General features: G+C 42.9%; 2 protein-coding genes across 5 annotated transcripts in view; one reads left to right on the top strand and one right to left on the bottom strand.

Annotated features, from left to right (window-relative positions):
- The first annotated feature begins 1,583 nt into the window (after window positions 1-1,583).
- ric8b (RIC8 guanine nucleotide exchange factor B) lies at window positions 1,584-19,700 on the top strand. Of its 3 annotated transcripts, none has more exons than XM_052061578.1 (11): window positions 1,584-1,764; window positions 2,112-2,159; window positions 3,801-4,433; window positions 5,608-5,702; window positions 6,939-7,089; window positions 7,275-7,370; window positions 7,465-7,609; window positions 8,042-8,186; window positions 8,559-8,678; window positions 12,141-14,234; window positions 19,084-19,700. In XM_052061578.1, exons 1-10 carry the CDS (start codon window positions 1,681-1,683, stop codon window positions 12,247-12,249), a joined length of 1,626 nt encoding a protein of 541 aa, XP_051917538.1. In that variant the 5' UTR covers window positions 1,584-1,680; the 3' UTR covers window positions 12,250-14,234; window positions 19,084-19,700. The 3 variants fall into 3 exon arrangements, with proteins under 3 accessions (XP_051917538.1, XP_051917539.1, XP_051917540.1); XM_052061579.1 differs by having other exon boundaries at window positions 12,141-14,236; window positions 19,088-19,700; XM_052061580.1 differs by having other exon boundaries at window positions 12,141-14,239; window positions 19,088-19,700.
- si:dkey-103i16.6 (uncharacterized protein LOC557125 homolog) overlaps window positions 19,232-21,917 on the bottom strand; it is a 16,548-nt gene continuing 13,862 nt past the window's right edge. Inside the window, exon 8 of one of the 2 annotated variants that reach the window (XM_052061582.1) lies at window positions 19,232-19,523. In XM_052061582.1, the coding sequence (XP_051917542.1) occupies window positions 19,410-19,523 (114 nt within the window). In that variant the 3' untranslated portion in view covers window positions 19,232-19,409. The remainder of the gene's footprint in view (window positions 19,524-21,917) is intronic. The other variant, XM_052061584.1, reaches the window with a different exon arrangement.

The following is a 21,917-nucleotide window of genomic DNA, read 5'->3' as shown; positions in this document are numbered from 1 at the left end:
CTATTACCCTATGGGTATTTATAAAAAGACAAAAACAGAAGAAGGGTAATTATTAAAATGTACAGTAACATTGTTCAATGCAAGCACTGGAAACGCATCTGGGGTGAATGTCGGAGGATTGCAGTTGAAAAGGAGAATGTTGCCACATAAAGGATTCTGTTATGGAAAATTGCTGACTTGCTTTTGTCCTATTTTTGTTGGCATTATTGACAATATTATTATTTCACCATACAATTGTTTATTGTTCAATTACAATATACAGTATATTAGGGATCAACAACCTTTTTGAAAATCGGAGCTGTTTCTGGGCACCGATTGAATGTGAAGGGGCTACCAGTTTGATTTCTAAAATAAATTTTCTCAAATTACCTCTACAAGATTATTATACGTTTTCATTAGTAATTAGTAATATTTATTCATAACAAAACATTGAGCATGTTTGTGATTTGTGACAATAATTAGGAAATAATTATCAATGAGAACACTATCTTTACAAATCTCTCTCAGTGTTCACATTTGAAATGATCACTTCTTCCTAGAGAATCACAATGTCCCTTGACTGAGAGGTATTTCTACAGCAGACTCAAGGGCTATTTATGTGGTCTGTGGGGCCTACCAGGTGCCCATGGGCATCATGTTGGTGACCCCTGCAGTATATTTGCCTCATATCGTAGATGCCAAAGTCAAATTTGAATATGTTCCGAAACATCTCAATTCAACTTTATTTTTTGAGCATTTGCAGCAAAGTGCTAAATGTAACATCAAACAAAAAACGTGGAAAAAACAAAAAAAAATAGACAACATAAATAAAATTAGAAAAATGGATGATTGAATGATGATAAAACTAAAAACAAATGAACAAGCATGTTATTGACATTGTTACATTAAATTAACAATTACTGTATTTGGGCTGGAGTTTGCATGTTCTCCCCGGGCCTGCGTGGGTTTTCTCCGGGTACTCCGGTTTCCTCCCACGTTCCGAAAACATGCATGGCAGGCTGATTGATCACTCTAAATTGTCCCTAGGTGTGAGTGAGGGTATGCATGGTTGTTCGTCTCTGTGTGCCCTGCGATTGGCTGGCTACCAATTCGGGGTGTCCCCCGCCTACTGCCCGAAGACAGCTGGGATAGGCTCCAGCACCCCCGCGACCCTCGTGAGGATGAAGCGGTTCTGAAGATGAATGAATGAATGTATTTGGGCTATGGTGTTATCTGTTGCAATTAATTTCAATGTACAGTATTGTATGTATCTAATTTGCTTTGAGCTCATAAATTAAGTATTTTACAAATAAATATTGTGGTACGGGTTCATGTTTTTAATTCCCTCCGATTGTACTGTATAGATTATTTGAACGTTATTAAATTCAGTAAAATGAAGTAAATTAATTACTTTAATTGACAATGATATGTCCAATAAAAATATAAAAGAAACATTTTACGAGTTCATATGATTATTTGAGGTAAATTAGACGAACTATTGGAATACCGTATTCAAACTGGAAGCGGTCTTAACACACACCGCGGAAGTGCGCGAAATTCGCCCAGACCGAAAACGGTTGCGGGATTTCCGTACTGGCGAACCAACACTTAAACGCACCAAGCTAGCCAGACAGCTAGCTAGCTAGCCAGCAGTTTAAAACCGACACAAGCAATCCGTGTTGTGTTTCTCTGACAGACGTCATGGATTTGGAAAATGTGTTGTCGCAGCTCGAAAGTGCTAACGAGGTGGACATTGAGGAGCTTCTCAAGGAGTTTAATCGAGAGGTAAATTGTGCTCATATTATTTTTATTTACGTACGCTAAAAACAAACGTAGCTCGAGCGTCAGTTAGCAGCTTTGCTAATAAATCGGATTGCTTCTAAGTAAGCAAGTTATCCCCATAAGCCTCCAAAAGACAAAAGTAGAGCCGTGTGATTTTTAATGTCCATTTTGTTCCAGTGCTACCAAAATGTACGTCCTCGTGTAAATCCTGTACACACAGCCATTATGATAAACAACGTACTTAGGCAGTTTATGCAGTCCTTAAGTTACATTAAAAGTGGTTTCAGCGTTCCCTTCTGTTGTACCGTTGGTATGTTAATTGCTTAACAATGAACTTTTCTCTTTTTCAGAACAGCCACACCTTCACTTTTGACCAGAAGGAGGAAACACTGCGCAGTGTAAGCAAACACCATCATTGTGTAGCATCCATCATTTGAACGCTCGCCCTTGTTAGGGTGGCCGGTGAATTGGAGCCAATTCCAGCTGACTTGGGGGAGACAGGCGGGGATTCGCCATGGACTGATTGCAAGTCAGTGACAGGGCAACATATAGACCAACAAGAATTTATGCGCTTTCATTTTCAGACTTGCACTTATCGAGTCCTCAATAAAACTTGAGCTGACTTTGGGAAATGGTGCTACACCATGGACAGGTCGTCAGGGCTTTTATAGACAAATGAATGTTCGCGTCCACAATTAACCTGTCATGCATGTTTTTGGAATGTGGGAGTAAGGCACATAAAACACTCTAGCACAGGCAATACAAACTCTAGTCCAAGAGCCGAGATTGGAACCCCACAGGGCTCTTAAACAGACTAGCTAACCATTATTAGTTGACCGTTCTGGGAGACTGGTATTTTGGGGAGAACACCTTCATTTCTATCATTTAGCTTTATTCTTTATGATTATTTTATTTACATTGTGTCAAGATAAGTTTAGTGCTTAAGAATTTCAGTGCCCATGTTCACATATTTTTTCATGAACCATCAAAATTTGAAGTGATTAAAAATACAGATTTGTTTGGATTATAGTTGTAATCTGATTTACTATTTTAACCCTCGTAGTGCACCGCTTGCGATAAATGTAAAATGATGTATTTGAATCAAAGGCAAAGGCATTCAGAAAAACACGAGAGAGCTAAAACTTATGGAGGGGTTCTAAAATGGCCTAAATTTCATGACGTCACCGTCTGATAATTCTCAGGCATTGCAGCAATAATAAAAAAAACGTTTTGATACCTTAATCTTCACAATTTACATATTTTGCACCATAGAGACCCATTATAATTCATATTTTTGAATGCATCGTAAACCTGATGTGTATACATGCATTTCACGCGATTTTTACGTCAATCGCTTTGTTTTCGCTTGGACAGACGTAAGCATGCCACATTGTTGGGTTGAGGTCATTCCAATTTTGCAACTTTAGGTGGCGTCAGAGGATCACAAATGAGTTTGCCTTTTTGCAGGAGGCTTCAAACCAATGCATTTTACATGAACACGTACGGTCGGGATTGTTAGTACGGCTTGGTTGGGACCTCCAGACACAATTTTTTTTCCCTTTTGCAAAAAATAAAGAATAAAAAAATCCCAAAGAACTAATAAAAACTATATATGTATGGATAGCACAGATGCCTCTGAATATTTTGAGTGTTTGAGAAAAAAAAAGAATGTTTTTATAACACAAAGTACATCATTACAAAAATTGTAAAATGCGTAACTTAAGGCCTTTTTAATTTGGAGCACACAAGGGTTAAGTTTACGCTACTCTTGTAAGAGTTGTATGTGGTTGTTGTAGTGAGCACATCAAAGACTGCACCTCCGAGTGTTTTTTGTAATTTAGCTCTAATTTAAGTATTTCTCTGTAATTCATGGTTCATTGGCCTTTATGTTGTTGACTTAGTCTTCGTTTGTTTGCATGAGGCTAGCTTGTGAAACCAAAATACATGGGAAGAGGACCTTGAAAAACATTGCAGTTGAATTATTATTAACACCTGTGGTCTAATCCCCCATTGCCAATATGAGTCTGGTGCAATTTCAGAAGCTGTGCCAAAGTGTGCTGATAGTGCTCGGGATGCAAGTGCAGCCCAGCTGTCAGAAGACCTGTCTGGAGACCCTCCGCATCCTTTCCCGGGACAAATGCGTCCTGGCACCAGTCGCCACCCGGGACGGCATGCTGACTCTGGCCAGGATGGCCCAATTGGGCACCGGGGACACGGCGTGCGACGGCCAGGAGCCCCCGCAGCCGAGCGCGCCGGTGGCCGAGGAGGAGAGGGTGGTGGTGGTGGAGGCCCTGAAGTGCCTGTGCAACGTGGTGTACAACAGCGCGGCGGCTCAGCAGGTGAGCGTGGACGTGAAGCTGGCCCACGGTCTGTGCGCAAGCCTGCACACGGCCGCCGCGTGGCACCACGAGGTGGGCCTGTTCACGCTGCGCCTCCTCTTCCTGCTGTCGGCGCTGCGCTCGGATCTGCGGGTGGAACTGAGGAGGGAAAGGCAGGTGGTGAAGCTCCTGGCCGAGGTGCTAGAGCACACCCTGGACGTGAGGTGGGACGGCACTTACGAGGCTGCCCGGCCTGACCCCCAGGCCCTGCCCTTGCCCAAAGAGGACAACGAGAGAGCGATGGAAGCTCTCAAAGCCCTGTTCAACCTCACTGTGTGCAATGCTGGTGCAAAGGTGAGAGGGTTGTGTGGCTCATTTTCGATTGTGCTTGTCCTCATGGGTCACTCAATAATTTTTCACCTCCATTGCTCACAAGTTGCCTCACGTGGTTAAAATACACAACTCACAAAAAAAGTGAGGGATATTCAGCTTTCCGGTGAAATTTCAGGATGAACCTAAAATATTTCCTCTCCGAAACCTAAAATGAATTGAAGAGTCACGGAAAGACTTTGAAGACTCAAGTCAATCGTTTTACAATTAATACCAGAAAAACGGCAAGTTAATTACATCAAATCAAAATGAAAAATCAACACCGTCTTACTGGAATGTCTGCCTAAACAAATGCGGTTTTATTGCTTTTTAAAAATAATCACTGAGAGGGAGCTCTTAGTTCCCAACCCAAGGCACTCTCGCTTTTAGTTTGGAATATATCGTTCGAGGACATTACGTAAAAGGCCATCAGACTGTCGTGACCTAATGAGGCAATGAAAAGCCACTGTATCCGCCCAGTCTTGGAAGTGACTGTTCAAATGTTCTGTTAAATCGTACCATAAACAGGAGATAGCAGATCCCACGGGCTCAGCCAAACTGGCATTCTGAATGACGGTGTGTGAGGACACAATTGTAAGAGTCAACACGTGAGGAGACTTTTCTCTTCAAAACATGCTGCTTTCGAAATATTTTTGCAGTGGAAAAATCCGGCACCGCGTTCCAGTTTTAACGTGTTCTTAAAAAGCTTGGCCTGATTGAATATGACTACAAGATTTCTTCAGAAGCATCACACATTTTTACAAGGTGATCCTTAACAGATGACAATTTTAGAAACCAAGCTGTCAAGTCTTAAAGAGAGTATTCGGGTCGCGGGTCAGCTGCAGTCTGTCCCAGCTGCGGACTGGTCGCCAAGCAAACACCAATGTGGTCCATTTGTTCTTTTACAATATACGAACGTCAGCTCGTGCCGTGGTCTATCGCTCGTCTACTCGAATATCAGTGTGAATTTCACAATCGGCCATAAGTGGATAATATAATGTATATATTTTTAAAAGTAAGATGCCGGCATTGTGGTCTTTTGGTTACTACATCTCATGGCCACGGGTCAAGTACCGGTAGATTCATCTTTGTGCTAGCGCTCATGAAATAATTGTTTGACCAGCACACTTACATTTATTTTATTTATTTATTTTTTAAGGAGGATGAGCACCAGTACAGAGTCATTGCTGCCATCCTGCGCCATGTGCTGATGTTAAGGACCGAGACGGAGGAGAAAACAGAAGAAGCACACAGGTGGGAAACTTGAGCTTTGCATTCATTGTTGCTTTGATGTCCGTGTCGGCGTCATGCAATTAGCTGATAGGCAGTGCACACAAGACATTGAAAGACTCACAAGACCTGAGCCGTCTCTGTAGCACCTTAAAGTAGGCACGCAGCACACTGAGCCACGATGATGTCATACCAGTGGTGGGCTGTGCTTTTCAGTACCTGGTGCGTCAGTAGAGACTGACCGTACTTAATCCACCTGCCCGAGTAGGCAGCTGTCGGCAAGTGTTCTTTAAGAGCCTTGCCTTTTTTTGTTTTTGTGTTTTGTTTAGTCAAATGGTGTTGTTTGTTGGTAGGTTGTGTGGACCTGATGTGGATTGTTTTCAGCGTTTTATGGCCACGACATTCGTCAAAGGAGAAGAATCTACGCTGGAGCATATTTGACAATAAATTTGACTTGACTTCAGTGAATTTAAACATGACACAGATGTAAAGCCATTTCATTAAATTACCTCACACAAGCTCACTACCGACATGTTTTGCTTCCGACCAGCAAAGTTGCTGACGTCATAAACTCTTGCAACATGTGGTCAAAACCTACTCTTGCCATGTGTGGACGAAACCGATCGATCGGTTAAAGAAATGGTTGCATTGTTAATAAAGTTTCAGTTACATCGGCCAGCACTACTAATTCTGAAGGCCCCTGGGCAGATGAATTTGACTTTGATATGGTTGCACATAGAGTCTGAAATCTGATCGTACAAGAAAAAAAGAAATAAAAACGTCTAACTTCGTCATGTATTGGAAGCCGTGCAGCCTCGAGAAACATGACTAAATGAAGACAATAGACTGTTGGGAATAAATTGCTACGATTTCTTGGAAGACAGAGTAAAGATTGTGTATGTCAAGGCTTCTGACAGCGGTTAAGTCATTTTCTATCTGATCTAATATATTCTACAAATTGATGCCATGGAATAAACCCTCAGCTGATCTCGGCTTTCGGAGCTTAGCGGCTGCCCGCGGGGAACCTGCATAACAAGCTCATGTCTTTGGAGCTCAGGTGCTGCCAATAGAAAAACACTGACTTAAGCAGGGTGCACGCATCCTGATTTTTAACATAGCCAAATTTACTGATGGTTTGTAAACAGGGAAACGCAAACAACCCTAGAGGACTTTTTGGTGTTGATAAACCCGTGACCTTGCATGCTCCCCCCAAAAAAAATCTTTGCTGGAGCGTGACCGTATTTTCTTTGTAACCCATAGCCACGCCGTCAACCTGCTGAACAACCTGCCCGTGTCCTGCCTGGACGTGTTAATCGACCTCCCCATACGGGGAGGCCTGGAGGAATATGGCGGCAAAAACATGGACGCCATCCAGGTCTTACTGGACTTCATGGAGAAACGGATCGACAAGGTACAAGTCGTGCATGATGTTGGATACACCAGCACCACATCGAATGATTTATTTTTAAAGTGGCGGTTGCTAATGAATAAAACACGATGGTAGCTTGACTTACAAGTGCCACAGTCATAGTTCTATTTTTCTACGATGAGATGTTGATGGAGATTCTTTTAGTGTTGATGATGCGCATGTGTCAGGGCTCCAACTACAAAGAGGGTCTCACTCCTGTGCTCAGCCTGCTGAGCGAAGGGTCCAGACACCACAGAGAGATCCGCAGATATATCAAAGCTCAGGTACAGCAACCCTCTAGCCCCCAAACACCATAATCAAATATCTTCTTTTGACATTAAAAAAAATTAAATAAAATCTCTTTGGTCCACCGCGTAGGTGCTTCCTCCGCTCACAGACGTGAAGATCAGGCCGGAGGTGGGAACCACTACTAGGAACAAACTGGTGCGCCTGATGACGCACGTGGAGATGGCTGTCAAGCAGGCGGCCGCAGAGTTTCTCTTTGTTTTGTGTAAAGAGAGCGGTAAGGAGGGAAGGCGAGTGCGGGCTTTTCAGGCCATGGGCGGAAACACCCATGTGTTGCCCGTCTCTCGAGTAAACCAGCTTCCGGTCTTTGCTTTTCTATATTGTGCCTCTAGTCTTTGAGGCTTTTTTTTTATTTTATTTTTGCTTCTTCTTAATTGGTGAAGGTGAAAGTTGTCAGGGGCGATTGTATTTTTTTTTTTTACCCCAAAATATTTTCCAAAGCCTCGACATGAACACGCCATTATTGACATGCACGCAATTTCGTGTCAATCAGTAAGACTGGGGGGGGGGGGAGCAGCAACTAAATGAGTTGGAAGGGGAGACTTGCTACCCGTTTAATATTTCAAACTTGAAATTCCATTTCTTCACTGTACGAATCCAAATGGAATCGCTCTATTCACACCACATGTCATATGTGTTTGTTATTTAGTGGACAACCTGTTGAAGTACACTGGTTATGGGAACGCGGCGGGACTCCTGATGGCACGAGGGCTGCTGGGAGGGGGCAGGGGAGAGACCGAGTACTCACCGGACGAAGACTCTGACACTGAAGAGTACAAAACTGCCAAACCTTTGTAAGTGTCTGTCTTTATGTGTAGGTGAGGGGGAAACAGCATTCGACCCCTTCCTGAATTTTTAAGTTAACTTACTTAAATGAACAGTACAATGAAAGTCCGTACATCACCGATATGTTCTTATGGTCTCGGCCATTTTGATGCATCCCAACGGCACCCGCGACAGTCGAGTGAATTTCAAATAGCATGCAAATCTTTGAAATGTTCAGTGGCTAACTTGAAGGAGATATGTACAGTGTGTACCTTCTTGATCAGGGATCAGTGTTTTACGATGTTGCGCGCTAACAAATGTTTTCTTCAACAATACCGCTCGGTGTACCTAATAAAGTGGCTTGTGCATGCATAATCTACAATTTTCGCTTCAATTCTCAGCATCAACCCCATCACTGGTCATGTGGAGGAGCCCATGCCGAACCCCATGGAGGAAATGACCGAGGAGCAGAAGGAGTACGAGGCCCAGAAGCTTGTCAACATGCTGGACAAGTTGTCAAGGTAACCTCGGCAACCATGTTTAGTTGTTTAGTGAACAGAAGAACCAAATTCAAAATGAGAACACTCGTACGGAGCTGCCAAAGGGTAACAATTCAGAGCCAGGGGCTCACCGGGTTTGTAATCAATTTTTTCATTTGGAATTGTATGAATTTGAATTTTTCATTTGAAGTTTTATTTTCATTTTAATTCACTTTTACAGTGAGCTAGTTTTCTTTTCAGTTTTTAGGTAGCTTTAGGTTTTAAAATATGGGGTAAAGTCAGAGTAAATTGTGGAGTACAAAAAAAACCCCTCAATGAAATATGTCATTTTCAGGAGAATAAGCAGATGAAAAACAATGCACAAATAAAATACAGTACAGCTGCGGTAAAACCGGAATAAATACATTTAAAATCAACGCCAAAAGCTTATGCATGGAATTTATTGACAAAAATGGAAACAAAAGCTTCACTTAGTTTTGGAAATGTAGTTTGTCAGTTAGCATGTTTGAATAAAAAAAAAATTATAAAGACGATTTTGTTGATGAAAATGTTTTTCCAATTTTAGTTTCTTTTCACTAACTATAATCACTTTGGTGCTCACACGCAGCCTAAATAGTTCCTCACATAATTTACGAGGCTAATAAGTCATAGAACTAAAGCAAGGGAGTGTGAAAAGTGTTCGTCCAGTCACAAACACAACACAAAGCCGTAGCTGTCCATTCAGCGTCCCAAGTAAAAACAAAAACTAAAAAAAAATCCAAAACCCACACGCCTATGATACTCTTAACCGAGGTCCTTTAATATGCTGGCAGAGAGTGCAGGTTTTACGTCATGTTTTTGTTTTGTTTTGTACCATCCTGCACGTGTTAGCCGCATAATGATGTTGACAGGCGGTTATTCAGCGTTCTAACATTTTAACAAGAAGCAACATCGAGCTACCGTGATGTATATTAGCACTGACCTTTGCTGCGCTCGCATCCCAAACGCCCGTCTCGTCTCCCCCGGCCAACAGAGTCGCCTGAGCAAGAATCTCCTCTGCGTCAATTAGTCGGGAGCGGCACACGGGAGTGACATGGACGCCGTTATTAGGTCCTCGTTAATTAGGCCCCACCTAATTGGTTAACGGAGCAGACCTGTCGCGCAGGTTTCTATTCATGTTTTTAATAACCAAAGTGAGTGTCCTGACTTTATTCTTGTGTGGAAGAGGCTGAACAAACGTGCCGGCCTGGCCATTGTCACAAGGGCTGATGGCGTAATGAGGCACGTGTGCCCCCTTAAAAGAGGAAAATTCCTTTCCGAGAACTTCTTCCCCTTTTCTTTCATCGCGGGTGTTGCGCCTCCAGAACACACCGACTCTAAGGGGATGAATCAACCCCTGAAAGAATGTCCTCCGCTAACTGCTTAACTGCTCCTCCAATTAGCACATACTCCACCTGCACACCTTTTGTGCATTTCGGCGTCGGCGTCAATTGCGGGGTGGAGATGACGCTCCGCGGTTCTACGGGTAAACATCTCGTTAGGCCTCACTTTTGGAATCAGTGACATCACCGAGCTGTCGACTGTACATTATCATTATAAAAGAGGTTTCTAATCAACCTTTTTATAATGTTTATAAAGATTCCGCACAAGGGTGCCACCAGGTGGCTGAAAGCGGTTGATGACCTGAACTGAAACCATGACCAAAAAAACATGTCAAGTCAAGTCAACAGTATTTATAGAGCACTTTCAAACAGCCATCGCTGCATACAAAGTGCTGTACATGGAGCGATTTAACATATACAATAAACAGTAAGACAAATCGGTAATAAAGGCGGTAGAAAGGACCAGACAGTAAAATCAAGAACAAATCTAAGTCATGCTGAGTCGAACACCAAAGAATACAAGTGAGTTTTGAAGAGGGCGTTGAAGATGGGCAGCGAGGAGGCTTGCCGAATGTTCAGTGGGAGGTCGTTCCAGAGAGAGGGACCAGCAACAGAAAAGGCTTGGGATTAGACCTTGTTTAGGGTTTTTTTGCAATGAATCCCGCGGAACCTGCAGGTGAGCTGGATATGACGAGAAGCCGCAGGTGGAGCTGCTCTGTATTGGTTGACAGAGATGTTCCACTTCCTTCCCTGATATGGGCTGTGTGGGTACTTCAGTCATCCTGTACACCTCTGTACTCAGTTGTACCGTATGTTCTGTATCCCAAAATCGGAATCAGAATACGCGCACCGTTACACCCAGAATTAATGCCCTGTCCTGTTCCAAAATTGCCACCGCAAACTATTTATACCTTGTCAACAGTGGCGGATGCTGGTCTGTCAAGGAGGGGAAGCTCAATTTTGGGCTACATCATAAGATGTGTCCGTTTATTTATACGTGAATTCTACTCTCCGTTCCTTTTCAAAAAAAAATGAAAAGGATGCCTTCACCATAAGATCGGTGATTGGCTCATTTTGCTGTCAATCAAAAAGAGATTCAGCCACAGACGGATCATCCAATCATCACGCAGAAAAGCTGAGTTTCCGGGCCAGCCTATAAATGCCCACTGGCCAGAGACTCCCAGAGATGCTGAGCGGCCAATGGGCCGGGACAAACCAGCATTTAGCCAATGACTCGTCTCGTTTCAATGCATTGGAGCAACCTACACTGAACTTTCGAGACGCTCTGCGTCCACACAGTTTAAAGCACAGGGAAGCTGCGGGAATGAATGAGAAGAGAGTCGCGTTGTAACAAGTAAATAAGAAGCTGATTCGGAACAAACGTTGAGTGCGTTGTAGCGCATATTTAGTCAAAGACATCTGAGCTGAGCTTCCCTCGAGTCTTAGAACAATTGTCTCCACTTGTCAAGAAACTGTGGTAGCACATTTCACAGCTTTATAAAATGGTTATTTGCCTTGCGATTGGTCGGTGACCACGCTCCAGGGTGTAAAACTAAAAGTGAAGTTTGTTCATAGACAACTGTGAGTGCAATCGTTTTTAGAGGGAGCGGCGACATGCACGCACGCAGTGACGCAAGCACCACACACACAGAGGAGGTCTAATTGGATTAGGATGAAGGGGCAGTCGTGCCTTTGAGGAGATTAGCCTCAGTGCTGATCCTGTAATTAAACTGCCACTGGAGAGGAGGCGAGGAGGAGGGTGGTGGGCAAGCGGGTGAGGGGTTGTCTGGACTGTGACATGGACATGTGTCCAAGGGGGGAGTTTGAGACTCTGAAATGTAAAAAAGGGGAAAAAAATGTTAAATCCAATTGAGATCACAACCACGAACGTCTTTATCTCTCTTTGTGCACATCTTTTTTTAACATCAAATCAAGCCTATTTCGACCAAGTAGAATATATAAAAAGTATGATAAAGAAACACCCAAAGTACATCTAAGTGAAAATCTACTGCAGTGCAGTACATTTTTGCTACCTCTCACAACTGCTCAAATCAAGCGTCACAGTGCAGGTTAAATTTGGAAGACCGACTCACGAGTCAGACATGTTCGTTTGTGTGCGCAGGCAGAGTTTGATCCGCCCGATGGGAGTGAAGCCGGATGGGACGTTAGCACCCCTGGAAGAAACACTGCATGCGCCACCTGGAGACGATGCCGAATCAGACTCTGATTAGAGCATTGCGGTCGGATGTGGGCAAGGCAGTGGGCAGGGGCGGAGCCCAGTGAAAGAAAACACACGCACACAAGAAAACAAAGCTGTGTCACACTTCGAGGGCTGGATCTTTCAGACCACCTCATGGAAGGTGGATTCCTCTTTAATATAAGTGTGTTGCTGCCCTTTCTATAAATGTATTCAACGCGTGACCAATAAGAGCCAAGCACGTTACAAATCGTCCGTGTTAAGAACACATATGGGTGCAAAATGTCGGGTTATTTCTGCCACATTACAAATGAGATGATGTCATTTTTATTGTATTCGTAGCGGTGTAAGTATTTGCCATCGTAAATATTGCTTCATATTTATGATTGCAGACCCTGATAGAACAGAGAGGATAGAAAAAAAATGTTCACCAGTAAAGGTTGGATTGCACTCGAGGCTCATTCGGAAATTTCACGTCAAAGCTCAATTTGCTTCTAATGCACCGTAAGCTTTCACCGGCAATTGCAAGTGTGCTCGACCGCCATTAAATTAGGCCAACTCGATTCCAGCGAAAGCATACAAGTGAAGCGTTAAAATGGTCACTCAAGTTCCACTGAACCTGTCATTCCCAATCATCCCATGGAGGAAGCAGTTGTACAAAGTACTCCTGCCCCAAAGGATGCAGCCCCTACAGTGTGCAACGCAGCTAAAATGGCGCGGGTCTTGGTTCAGGAGCACTTTGCTGAAGTCTCCCGTGACGCTAAAGAGACCTTACTGTTGCACCTTTTTCTTTCTTTTTTTTTGGCGTGGTTTATTCATTCTTAAATTGAGGACTTATTCAAACAATAGTCGGTTTGAATGGCAATCAATCATTCCGTCATCAGTACTGTTTGTTTGTAGTACTTTTTCCTGCTCCATATTTTTTCACCCCAGTTGTTGTATTTGCACATAGGCCTAAATTAACGCATGAGATGTATAGTGAGAATAGGACAGACCTGCTCGGGTTCGAGGTATATTTAAAAAGTTGGAAAGTGTCGCTGTGAACAGTTTTTGAAGCGCAAAGGAAGCCTCGTGGCTTTGCGCTTATTAGCGTGTTGCACATCAGTTAACCTCCTACGTGTTACTGTAAAGAAAATACCATTTTTATTTCAATATTTACCAGACAGTGGTATCTTGACTTTACGTGGGGGTGGTGAATCACTGGTATGGAATGGCCTCGCATGTGGCCAAAGAGAACGAGCAGTAGTTTATACAAGTTTGGGGGGAGAAAACTGTCAAATACAAAATAACAATTGCAAGGAGCTGTTGTAGGCCACAACTCGCGTCGATGCTCCCGACGCAGGCGACCCAGCCAACCAGTCGAGCTCCTCACTTGGCCATGCTCCTTGAAGGTACACATCCAACACACAAATACTACAGTATGCACGGTAATTGCGTTGAAAAACAAGGTTATGTAGGTTTTAGGTGTGAAAGATTTTGAAATGTAATTGCCATTTTTTGAAGTGAGTTAATCATAAATCATCTGTGGATTTATCACTCCAACGCTAATATATAAATATGTAGATTCCCGAAGCAGTGAATGCATACATAATAAAGCCGAGCAACTGAAGAGGCCTGGCACCTGAAATTGCAGGCAATTGATTTGAAAATTAATTTTCACATTTATTTCAATTTTAAACTTTTCTTCCGCTACATTGTGATCGATCGGAATTGTTCATCTTGAATTGAATTGCTTTGAAATTTTCAAAAGTGGATTTAAGCACCCAATCAGAGAAAGGATAAACTCTGAAGTCAAGGTCCTGCTGTAATTTCTAACCACAATTTAGGGCAAAGTAGGCTGAAAACGAAAGTTACCCATGTAACTTCTGTTTTGTTCGGCACGGTTTTGAAGGGACTTAACTGTACTCCGTTCTAAACATTCCTTTCATCCAGTGGACTTTGATAATGGAGAACGCCAGGTCTAATTCCCTGCATACTTCAACTCATTTGTATTGCATGCCATATCCCTCAATTTGGTATGTGTAGTTTTGATATGAAGAGACCAGTCCTGATGAGCTTGAAAGTGTGGACGGGTGGCATAACAGCGGGTTAGAATGGCTAAGTAATTGGGACGTTGTACAAAATAATAAACAGATCTACATCCCTCCTTTTAAATCTTTTTTTCTTGTTTTTTTTTTAAACACACATGAAGGCTAATAAGTGTCTGATTGAAATTAGCAACAGTTTCAGGAACAGAAAATGAATCTCACTCAAAATATTTACGATTCGGTTTTGATACTCTGCCGCTTCTGGTACGGTATACATCAGCATTGTTTTGTACTGGGCTTGTATCTTGTTTTTCAGTTTGGTTGGTGGTTTCTTGTTCATTCCGGGTTTTGTCCTTTTGTTGGTGTAGCAATGTCAGTCCTTTCAATAGTGTCGCTTCCTTTTTCAACAGTTTCTAATTTGTCCATGCGTTGATTGTTCATTCCATTGGACTGCACTGGGACTTGTTCAGGTAGTTGTTCCCTCACTGGTAGTAGATGTTGTCTTGTACGTCTGTATTGCTTTCCATCTGACTCGACCGCGTATGAACGAGGCTCGTTGCAAACTTGACGTACAACAGCGATTTTGTCATGTCCTTTTTGTGTTTGAAGTCTCACTACTTGGTTTGTCTTCAATGGAGTGAGTGGCTTGCTGGTTTTGTCATAATACTGTTTTTGAGCTTTGCGCTTCTTCGTGAGATGAGCCTTGACAGTTTTGGTGGCTATTGCGTTTGGCTTGAGTAACTTCTTGCAGACAGGTAAAGTTGACCGTGTTCTTCTTGAAAACAGTCTCTGAGCTGGAGATCCAAGGATACTGTCTCTGGGTGTATTTCGCAGATATAATAGATTTAGGTAGAAATCGGTTCCATCTCTCTTTGTTGTTTCCAGTAGTCTTTTCGCACTACGAACAGCTCTCTCGCGGAGACCATTTGACTGAGGGAATTCAGGGCTGCTCGTAACGTGTTCAAACTCCCATGACTCAGAAAAATCACAAAAGCTTTGACTGGTGAACTGAGTCCCATTGTCAGAATATAGTTTCTGAGGTATTCAGTGCACTGCAAACTGGCGTTTGAGTTTCTTGATGACACACATCGATGTCATGTTTTCCAGTTTGTCCACTTCGAACCATCCGGAGTAGGAATCCACGAGTACGAGGTAGTTATTGTTGCCCCATTCGAATAGGTCTGTAGCTGTGGTGGACCATGGTAGATCTGGAACTTTGTGAAGTCTCAGTGGTTGCTTTTGTTGGTGAGGCTTGAGGCTGTTGCAAACACTGCATGACTTTACTTGGTCCTCTATGTCAGAGTTGATTGTGAGCCAGAAAACGGTGTCTCTCGCCCTCCTTTTCGTAGACTCCATGCCTGGATGTCCTTTGTGTAGTTCCTGCAAGTACACTTCCTGTAGAACAGCTGGAACAACGGCTCTGTTGTTTTTCATAACAATCTCGTTTTCAACAGTCAGTTCTTCTCGAAAGCTAAAGAATGGTTTGATCGCTTCAGGTACACAGCTTACCCGTGTGGGCCAACCTTGTAGGATGTAGCGCGTCAGTGTCTGAAGAACTGGGTCTGTCTTTGTGTGTCCTGCCAGCTCTTGTCGACGTTTGGGTGAAATAAGTTGGAGCGTCATGACTTCAAAATCGCGCTGCTCCTCTTTTGATGGGGGAGTGTTCAGCCTTGGTGTGCGAGAAAGTGTGTCCGCAATGTAGAGATGTTTACCCTTCTTGTAAACGAGTGTTAGGTTGAACTTCTGTAGTCTGAGCATCATTCTTTGCAATCGCGCTGGGATCGTGTGAAAGGGCTTGTTGTGGATGGTGACCAATGGTTGGTGGTCGGTTTCAATCAACACTGGTTTTCCGTAGATGTCATCATAGAACTTGTAACACGCAAACACAACAGCGAGAAGCTCTTTCTCGATCTGCGCATACTTCTTCTCCGTCTCCGTCAAAGTTCGTGATGCAAAGGCAACTGGTTTGTCATCTTGTAGGCATGCAGCTCCCAGGCCGTACTGAGATGCATCGCAGGTGAGGGTCACTGCCTTCTTTATGTCGTAGTACTGAAGCACCGGTGGGCTTGTGATGCACGCTTTGATTCTGATGAACGCCTCTTGTTGATGATGCGTCCAGCTCCATACAATGTCTTTGTGAAGCAGCTGGCGCAGTGGCGCTGACAGTTCACTCAAGTTTGGAATGAACTTACCTAGATAGTTAATCATTCCTAGGAACCGCTGAAGAGAAACCTTGTCTTCAGGTGGGGGCATGTCTTTAATCGCCGCAATTTTCGATGGGTCAGCTTTCAGTCCTTTGTCTGTGAAAACATGTCCAACATAACCCACCTCTTTCAATCTGAATTTGCATTTCTTGTGATTTAGCCTGAGTTTGACTTGTCTTGCACGATCTAGGACTTTCCTGAGGTTGCGGTCATGCTCTTCAATCCCTTTTCCTCCGACAAGGATATCATCGACAATCACTGCACATGGATAACCTGTAAAGATTTGTTCCGTGGCCTTTTGAAAAACTTCGGAAGCTGTGTTAATCCCAAATGGCATTCTCAGAAATTTGAATCTACCAAAAGGTGTGGCAAATGTTGTGAGCAGGGACGAGGCATGATCTAGCTTTATTTGCCAAAATGAACTCTTCGCGTCCAAGACAGAAAATACGGTTGCCTCGGGCATGGCTACCATGTTCGACACCCATTCAGTAGGTACGTCAACTGGTTCGATCACACCAAGTTTTTGCATTCTTCGGAGTTCACTTTTCACCTTTTGTTGCATTGGCACTGGAAAGCGTCGTGGGGAGTTGATGACTGGGACTGCATCAGATGCGAGCTTCATCGAGTAGGTCACTGGTAATTCCCCAAGCTCATCTTTGAATAGATCTTTGTACTTTTTAAATACTTTCTCCTCAAAGCTTTCATTTGGAATCGCATCAATGTGAAAAACTTCTTTGCTGAAACTAACTAGTTTCATATTCACGCTGTCCTTGAGTCCCACGATAGACTGCACATTTTGTTTCACAACTTGGAAAATTAGGTCATAGCTCTTTTCTCCTAATTTGCATTTGAGAGTAATCGTGCCTGCAGACTTGATCTTTGTTCCTCCAAAAGCGATTAGATTGATTTGCTTGTCTTGTGGCTGTATTTTCTCATGCTTCGAAACATGTCCTTGCAGGTGTTACACTTCGCACCCGTGTCCACTTTGAGCTTTAGCATCTTCTCTCCGACTGCAACAGAACAATAGCCTTCTTTCTTGTGACTATTCTCGCCCTCCAGTGTTAGGTGCTCGATAGTGAATGTTTCATCACTGTCTGAATCATCAGTTGATATTTGATTTACTTGTCTGCCTCTTGCGTGTGCTTTTGCGAACCTGCACTGGCTCTTGAAGTGATTTGGCTTCTTGCATGTGTGACATTGTTGTCCAAAAGCTGGGCACTGCTCACGTTTGGCTGCGTGTGAACCACTGCAATTTCTGCAATTTGAGATTCCAGTCGCCATTTTGTCTTGTTTCTTTTTGAAGTTGTGAGTCTTTTTAAATGTGTGGCTGCGCTTTATTTGTACAGCGTCCACACTTGTTGATGCCACGTGTTTTGGAGCAGCTAGCATTTTGCTATGTTGGTCAGTGAGCTGGTTTATTTGACAAATGCGCACTGCTTTGGCAAGTGTCAGCTCAGTTTCTTTGAGAAGTGAACGTCTGATGCCATTCATTCATTCATCTTCCGTACCGCTTGATCCTCACTAGGGTCGCGGGGGGTGCTGGAGCCCATCCCAGCCGTCTCCGGGCAGTAGGCGGGGGACACCCTGAATCGGTTGCCAGCCAATCGCAGGGCACACAGAAACAAACAACCATTCGCACTCACACTCACACCTAGGGACAATTTAGAGTGTTCAATCAGCCTGCCACGCATGTTTTTGGAATGTGGGAGAAAACCGGAGCACCCGGAGAAAACCCACGCAGGCCCGGGGAGAACATGCAAACTCCACACAGGGAGGCCGGAGCTGGAATCGAACCCGGTACCTCTACACTGTGAAGCCGACGTGCTAACCACTGGTCTACCGGGCCGCCCACGTCTGATGCCATCCCTGTTAATTCCACACACTAATCGGTCTCGGATTAGCTCATCTTGCAATGCTCCAAAATTACACGTTTTTGCCATGTTGCTTAATGTAGTCACATAAGCTTCAATCGTTTCTCCTGGCTTTTGTTGTCTCACGTTGAAACTGTGCCTCTCCATTATGATATTTGTTTCTGGGTTGCATATTTCTTTGAACTTCCTTTTCAAACATGTCGGATCTTCCCGTGACTCCGCTGCGGTTATTTCCACGCCTTGGTCTGACACAACTGCTGGGGCGTATGTGAACTATCTCTCTCTTTCAATGGCCTCCAGTCCCGCCAGATTGAGGAGTATGTAGGCCTTTGTTTTAGCATTTTTGTCACAGTGTGCTGCGGCTATGAATATATCATATTCTTGCTCGAATTTACGCCAGTTTTCAGCGACATTGCTGTCGAAGATGAGAGGATCAGGCCGCCGAAATCCGTCCGCCATCGCTGCCTTTTCACGAAGGTAAAATCTCGTCCTTTTTGCTCACCACCAGCACAGACTGTCTTCGTGGACCCTGTAGACTTTTTGAATAATCCCACTTCTGACACCATGTAGTTTTGATATGAAGAGACCAGTCCTGATGAGCTTGAAAGTGGTTTTTACTCAGCAGCACCAAGAACGTGTTACAGGCTTCCTCGTGTTGCTAATCAACAACCGAGCTCCCGCGACACCTTGTGGACGGGTGGCATAACAGCGGGTTAGAATGGCTAAGTAATTGGGACGTTATACAAAATAATAAACAGATCTACAGTAAGGTTTTTTTTTTACCCCCTGGAGGAGAATGTCTTTTTGCACACTTTCCCATGATGTAAACTTCACAATTTTTATTTTATTGAGTGAACATATCACTGAAACAAGGAAAAAAACTGTTTAATTAAAAAAAAACAAAAACAAGTCAGTTTGGGCTCATTACTCAACAGGCTTTTATTAAATATTGGTTAAAAATGTCTTTATATTGTATTAAACAGTTGACTGGATTTTTGTCACACGTGCTTGAAGTAAACCTGTGTAAACGTGATACGCGGAGGCAAGCAAGCGTCAAAGTCAAACATGACGAGTTTCAAAAATTTCCCACTGTCAGTTGCTCGGGCAGGACGACGCCGAGCACTTGCTGTCTGTCTCCGAGTCTGACTCCTCGCCGTCGCTGCAGCCACTCGCGCTTCCGCCACTGACCAGCGTCGGGACGTGCTGCTGAGAGGATAGATTTGATCGCATCAGTTGTTTGTTCCCTTGCTTCAGAATTTGACATTCAAATTTCTATTTATAATATACACTTGAACCAATACATGAAGAAATGTTCATTATTTATATTGTATATGTTGACCGTTATATTGGTAAAAGTGCTCCATCACAGATTTCTTAAATTTTCCGGGATTGTGGGGTACCCCAGCACTGAGTCAGTGATGTGTTCCTCGAGCCGGTCCTTGGTCCTCTGCCTTGGCCTCGGAGTCAAGTCCTTGGCCTTGGGTTGCCGGTCCTTGGATACAACTAGGGATTAGAGCCCCTAATACTTCGTCCACAGGTATAAAGTGGGCCAGAGGACCGCAAAAATTACAAAGAAATCAAACAAAATCCATCCAGGGAAACCCACGTTGATAACTTTGTCTGGCGCTTTAAGAGGGGTGGGGCTGTCACTGACAGTACAACGTGTAAAAAGCAGCCTTTTTTCAACACACAGCCTTGTTTTACAATTGCACACCGATGTGGAATTTCATTCATCACACACACACACACAATCAGGCCCGCAGGATAATTTATAAATGAAAAAATGCATAAAAGACAATTAATATTTTAATAGTGTGCAATTCATTAAGTATCCACTAGGGGACACTGTTTTGACCAGAGAAGAAGACAACAGCAGCCTCAGTCCGTCACTGAGGCAGACCCATGGCAGCAGACGCTATCAAGAGCACTGTCACGGTTACACATTTAATAGTACTCTTAGTTTGTAAGGTGTAGGCAGGGATTACATTTAGATTTTATATGCACGTTTAAATGGTTTGAAACTTCCTTTCTTTATAAATCTTGCATTATTATATTTTTCAATACCAATTACTTGTTAAAGTTTGTACAATCAGTGGGATCAGTTGCAATGCATATATGTGAATGACAAAAGTAATTCACATATTACATTTCCTTACATTTGTTGAAGGAAATGTAAGGTGCTTCATGAAATTATTTGTTCCTTTCATAACTTTGCTGCTGTGAATCTGGAATTTCTCCATTGCGAGACTAATAAAGGTTTTCTTATCTAAAAGATACGTTCATTAAATTTCAAAATTTTCCAAATGTTCTTGTGCTTCTTTCTACCAAAACAGAGGAAAGACATATTGTTTTGGTTGTTTATAGCAAAGTATGGTTTTAATGGTCTGGCCCACTTGACATCTACCGAAGCCGTATGTGGCCCACCATATGAAATGAGTTTGACATCAGTGATGTACAGTAAGGCGCTTTTAGCCGAAAAAAAACCCGACCATGTATAGTAAGGCGTTTTTGACCGCAAAAAAAAACGACCATGTATATTGTAAGGTGTTTTTAGACGAAATTTTTACCCGACAAAAACGACCATGTATAGTAAGGCGCTTTCAGTTGGAAAAAAAACGACCATGTGTAGTAAGGCGTTTTTGACCGAAAAAAACCCGACCATGTATATATATATATAGTAAGGCGTTTTTAGCCGAAAAAAAAACGACCATGTACAGTAAGGCGTTTTTGAACAAAATTTTTAGCCGAAAAAATTTTACAATGTATAGTAAGGCGCTTTTGACCGTAAAAAAACACCATTTATATTAAGGCGTTTTTTAGCCGAAAAAACGACCATGTGGAGTAAGGCGCTTTTAGCCGAAAAAAAAAACGAACATGTATAGTAAGGCGTGTTTGACCGAAAAAAAAACAACCATGTATAGTAAGGCGTTTTTGACCGAAAAAAAAACGACCATGAATAGTAAGGCGTTTTTGGATGAAAATTTTAGCCAAAAAAAAAGACCATGTATAGTAAGGCTTTTTTAGCCGAAAAAAAGGACCATAAATAGTAAGCCGTTTTTAGATGAAAGAAACGAACATGTACAATAAGGCGTTTTTAGCTGAAAAAAACGACCATGTATAGTAAGGCGTTTTTGGATGAAATTTTTAGCCGAAAAAAAACGACCATGTATAGTAAGGTGTTTTTAGCTGAAAAAAAACAACCATGTATAGCAGGGGTCCCCAAACTTTTTCCTGTGAGAGCCACATAACCTTTCCCTTCTCTGATGGGGGGCTGGTGTCAGTTGGTAACATCAACGATCGTAGGGGAGCTTAAAATTTTTATTGTTTCCCAGAAAGCCACACAACCAAATAACTCTTTCCAGGTTCTTTACAGAAAAAAAGTCAGGAAACAAATAATAACACTACTAATGAAATAATAACTAAATAACCCTCTCCGAGTTCTTCACAGAAAAAAATGGAAATAAATAATAACTAAACAACTCTCTCTCTTTATAGCCCCTTGAAATCCACAAAAAAGAGTTCTGCCTTCTACAAGAACGCCACCTATCTTGTCTTGTTTATGTCTGCTACCGTCTTGTTCACGTGTTCTACTAATTGATC

This window comes from Hippocampus zosterae, chromosome 3 (genome assembly GCF_025434085.1).
Source record: "Hippocampus zosterae strain Florida chromosome 3, ASM2543408v3, whole genome shotgun sequence".
Lineage (NCBI taxonomy): Eukaryota > Metazoa > Chordata > Actinopteri > Syngnathiformes > Syngnathidae > Hippocampus > Hippocampus zosterae.
The sequence above is the reverse complement of the archived record's forward strand: the minus strand, read 5'-3'. Positions and strand labels throughout refer to the sequence as shown.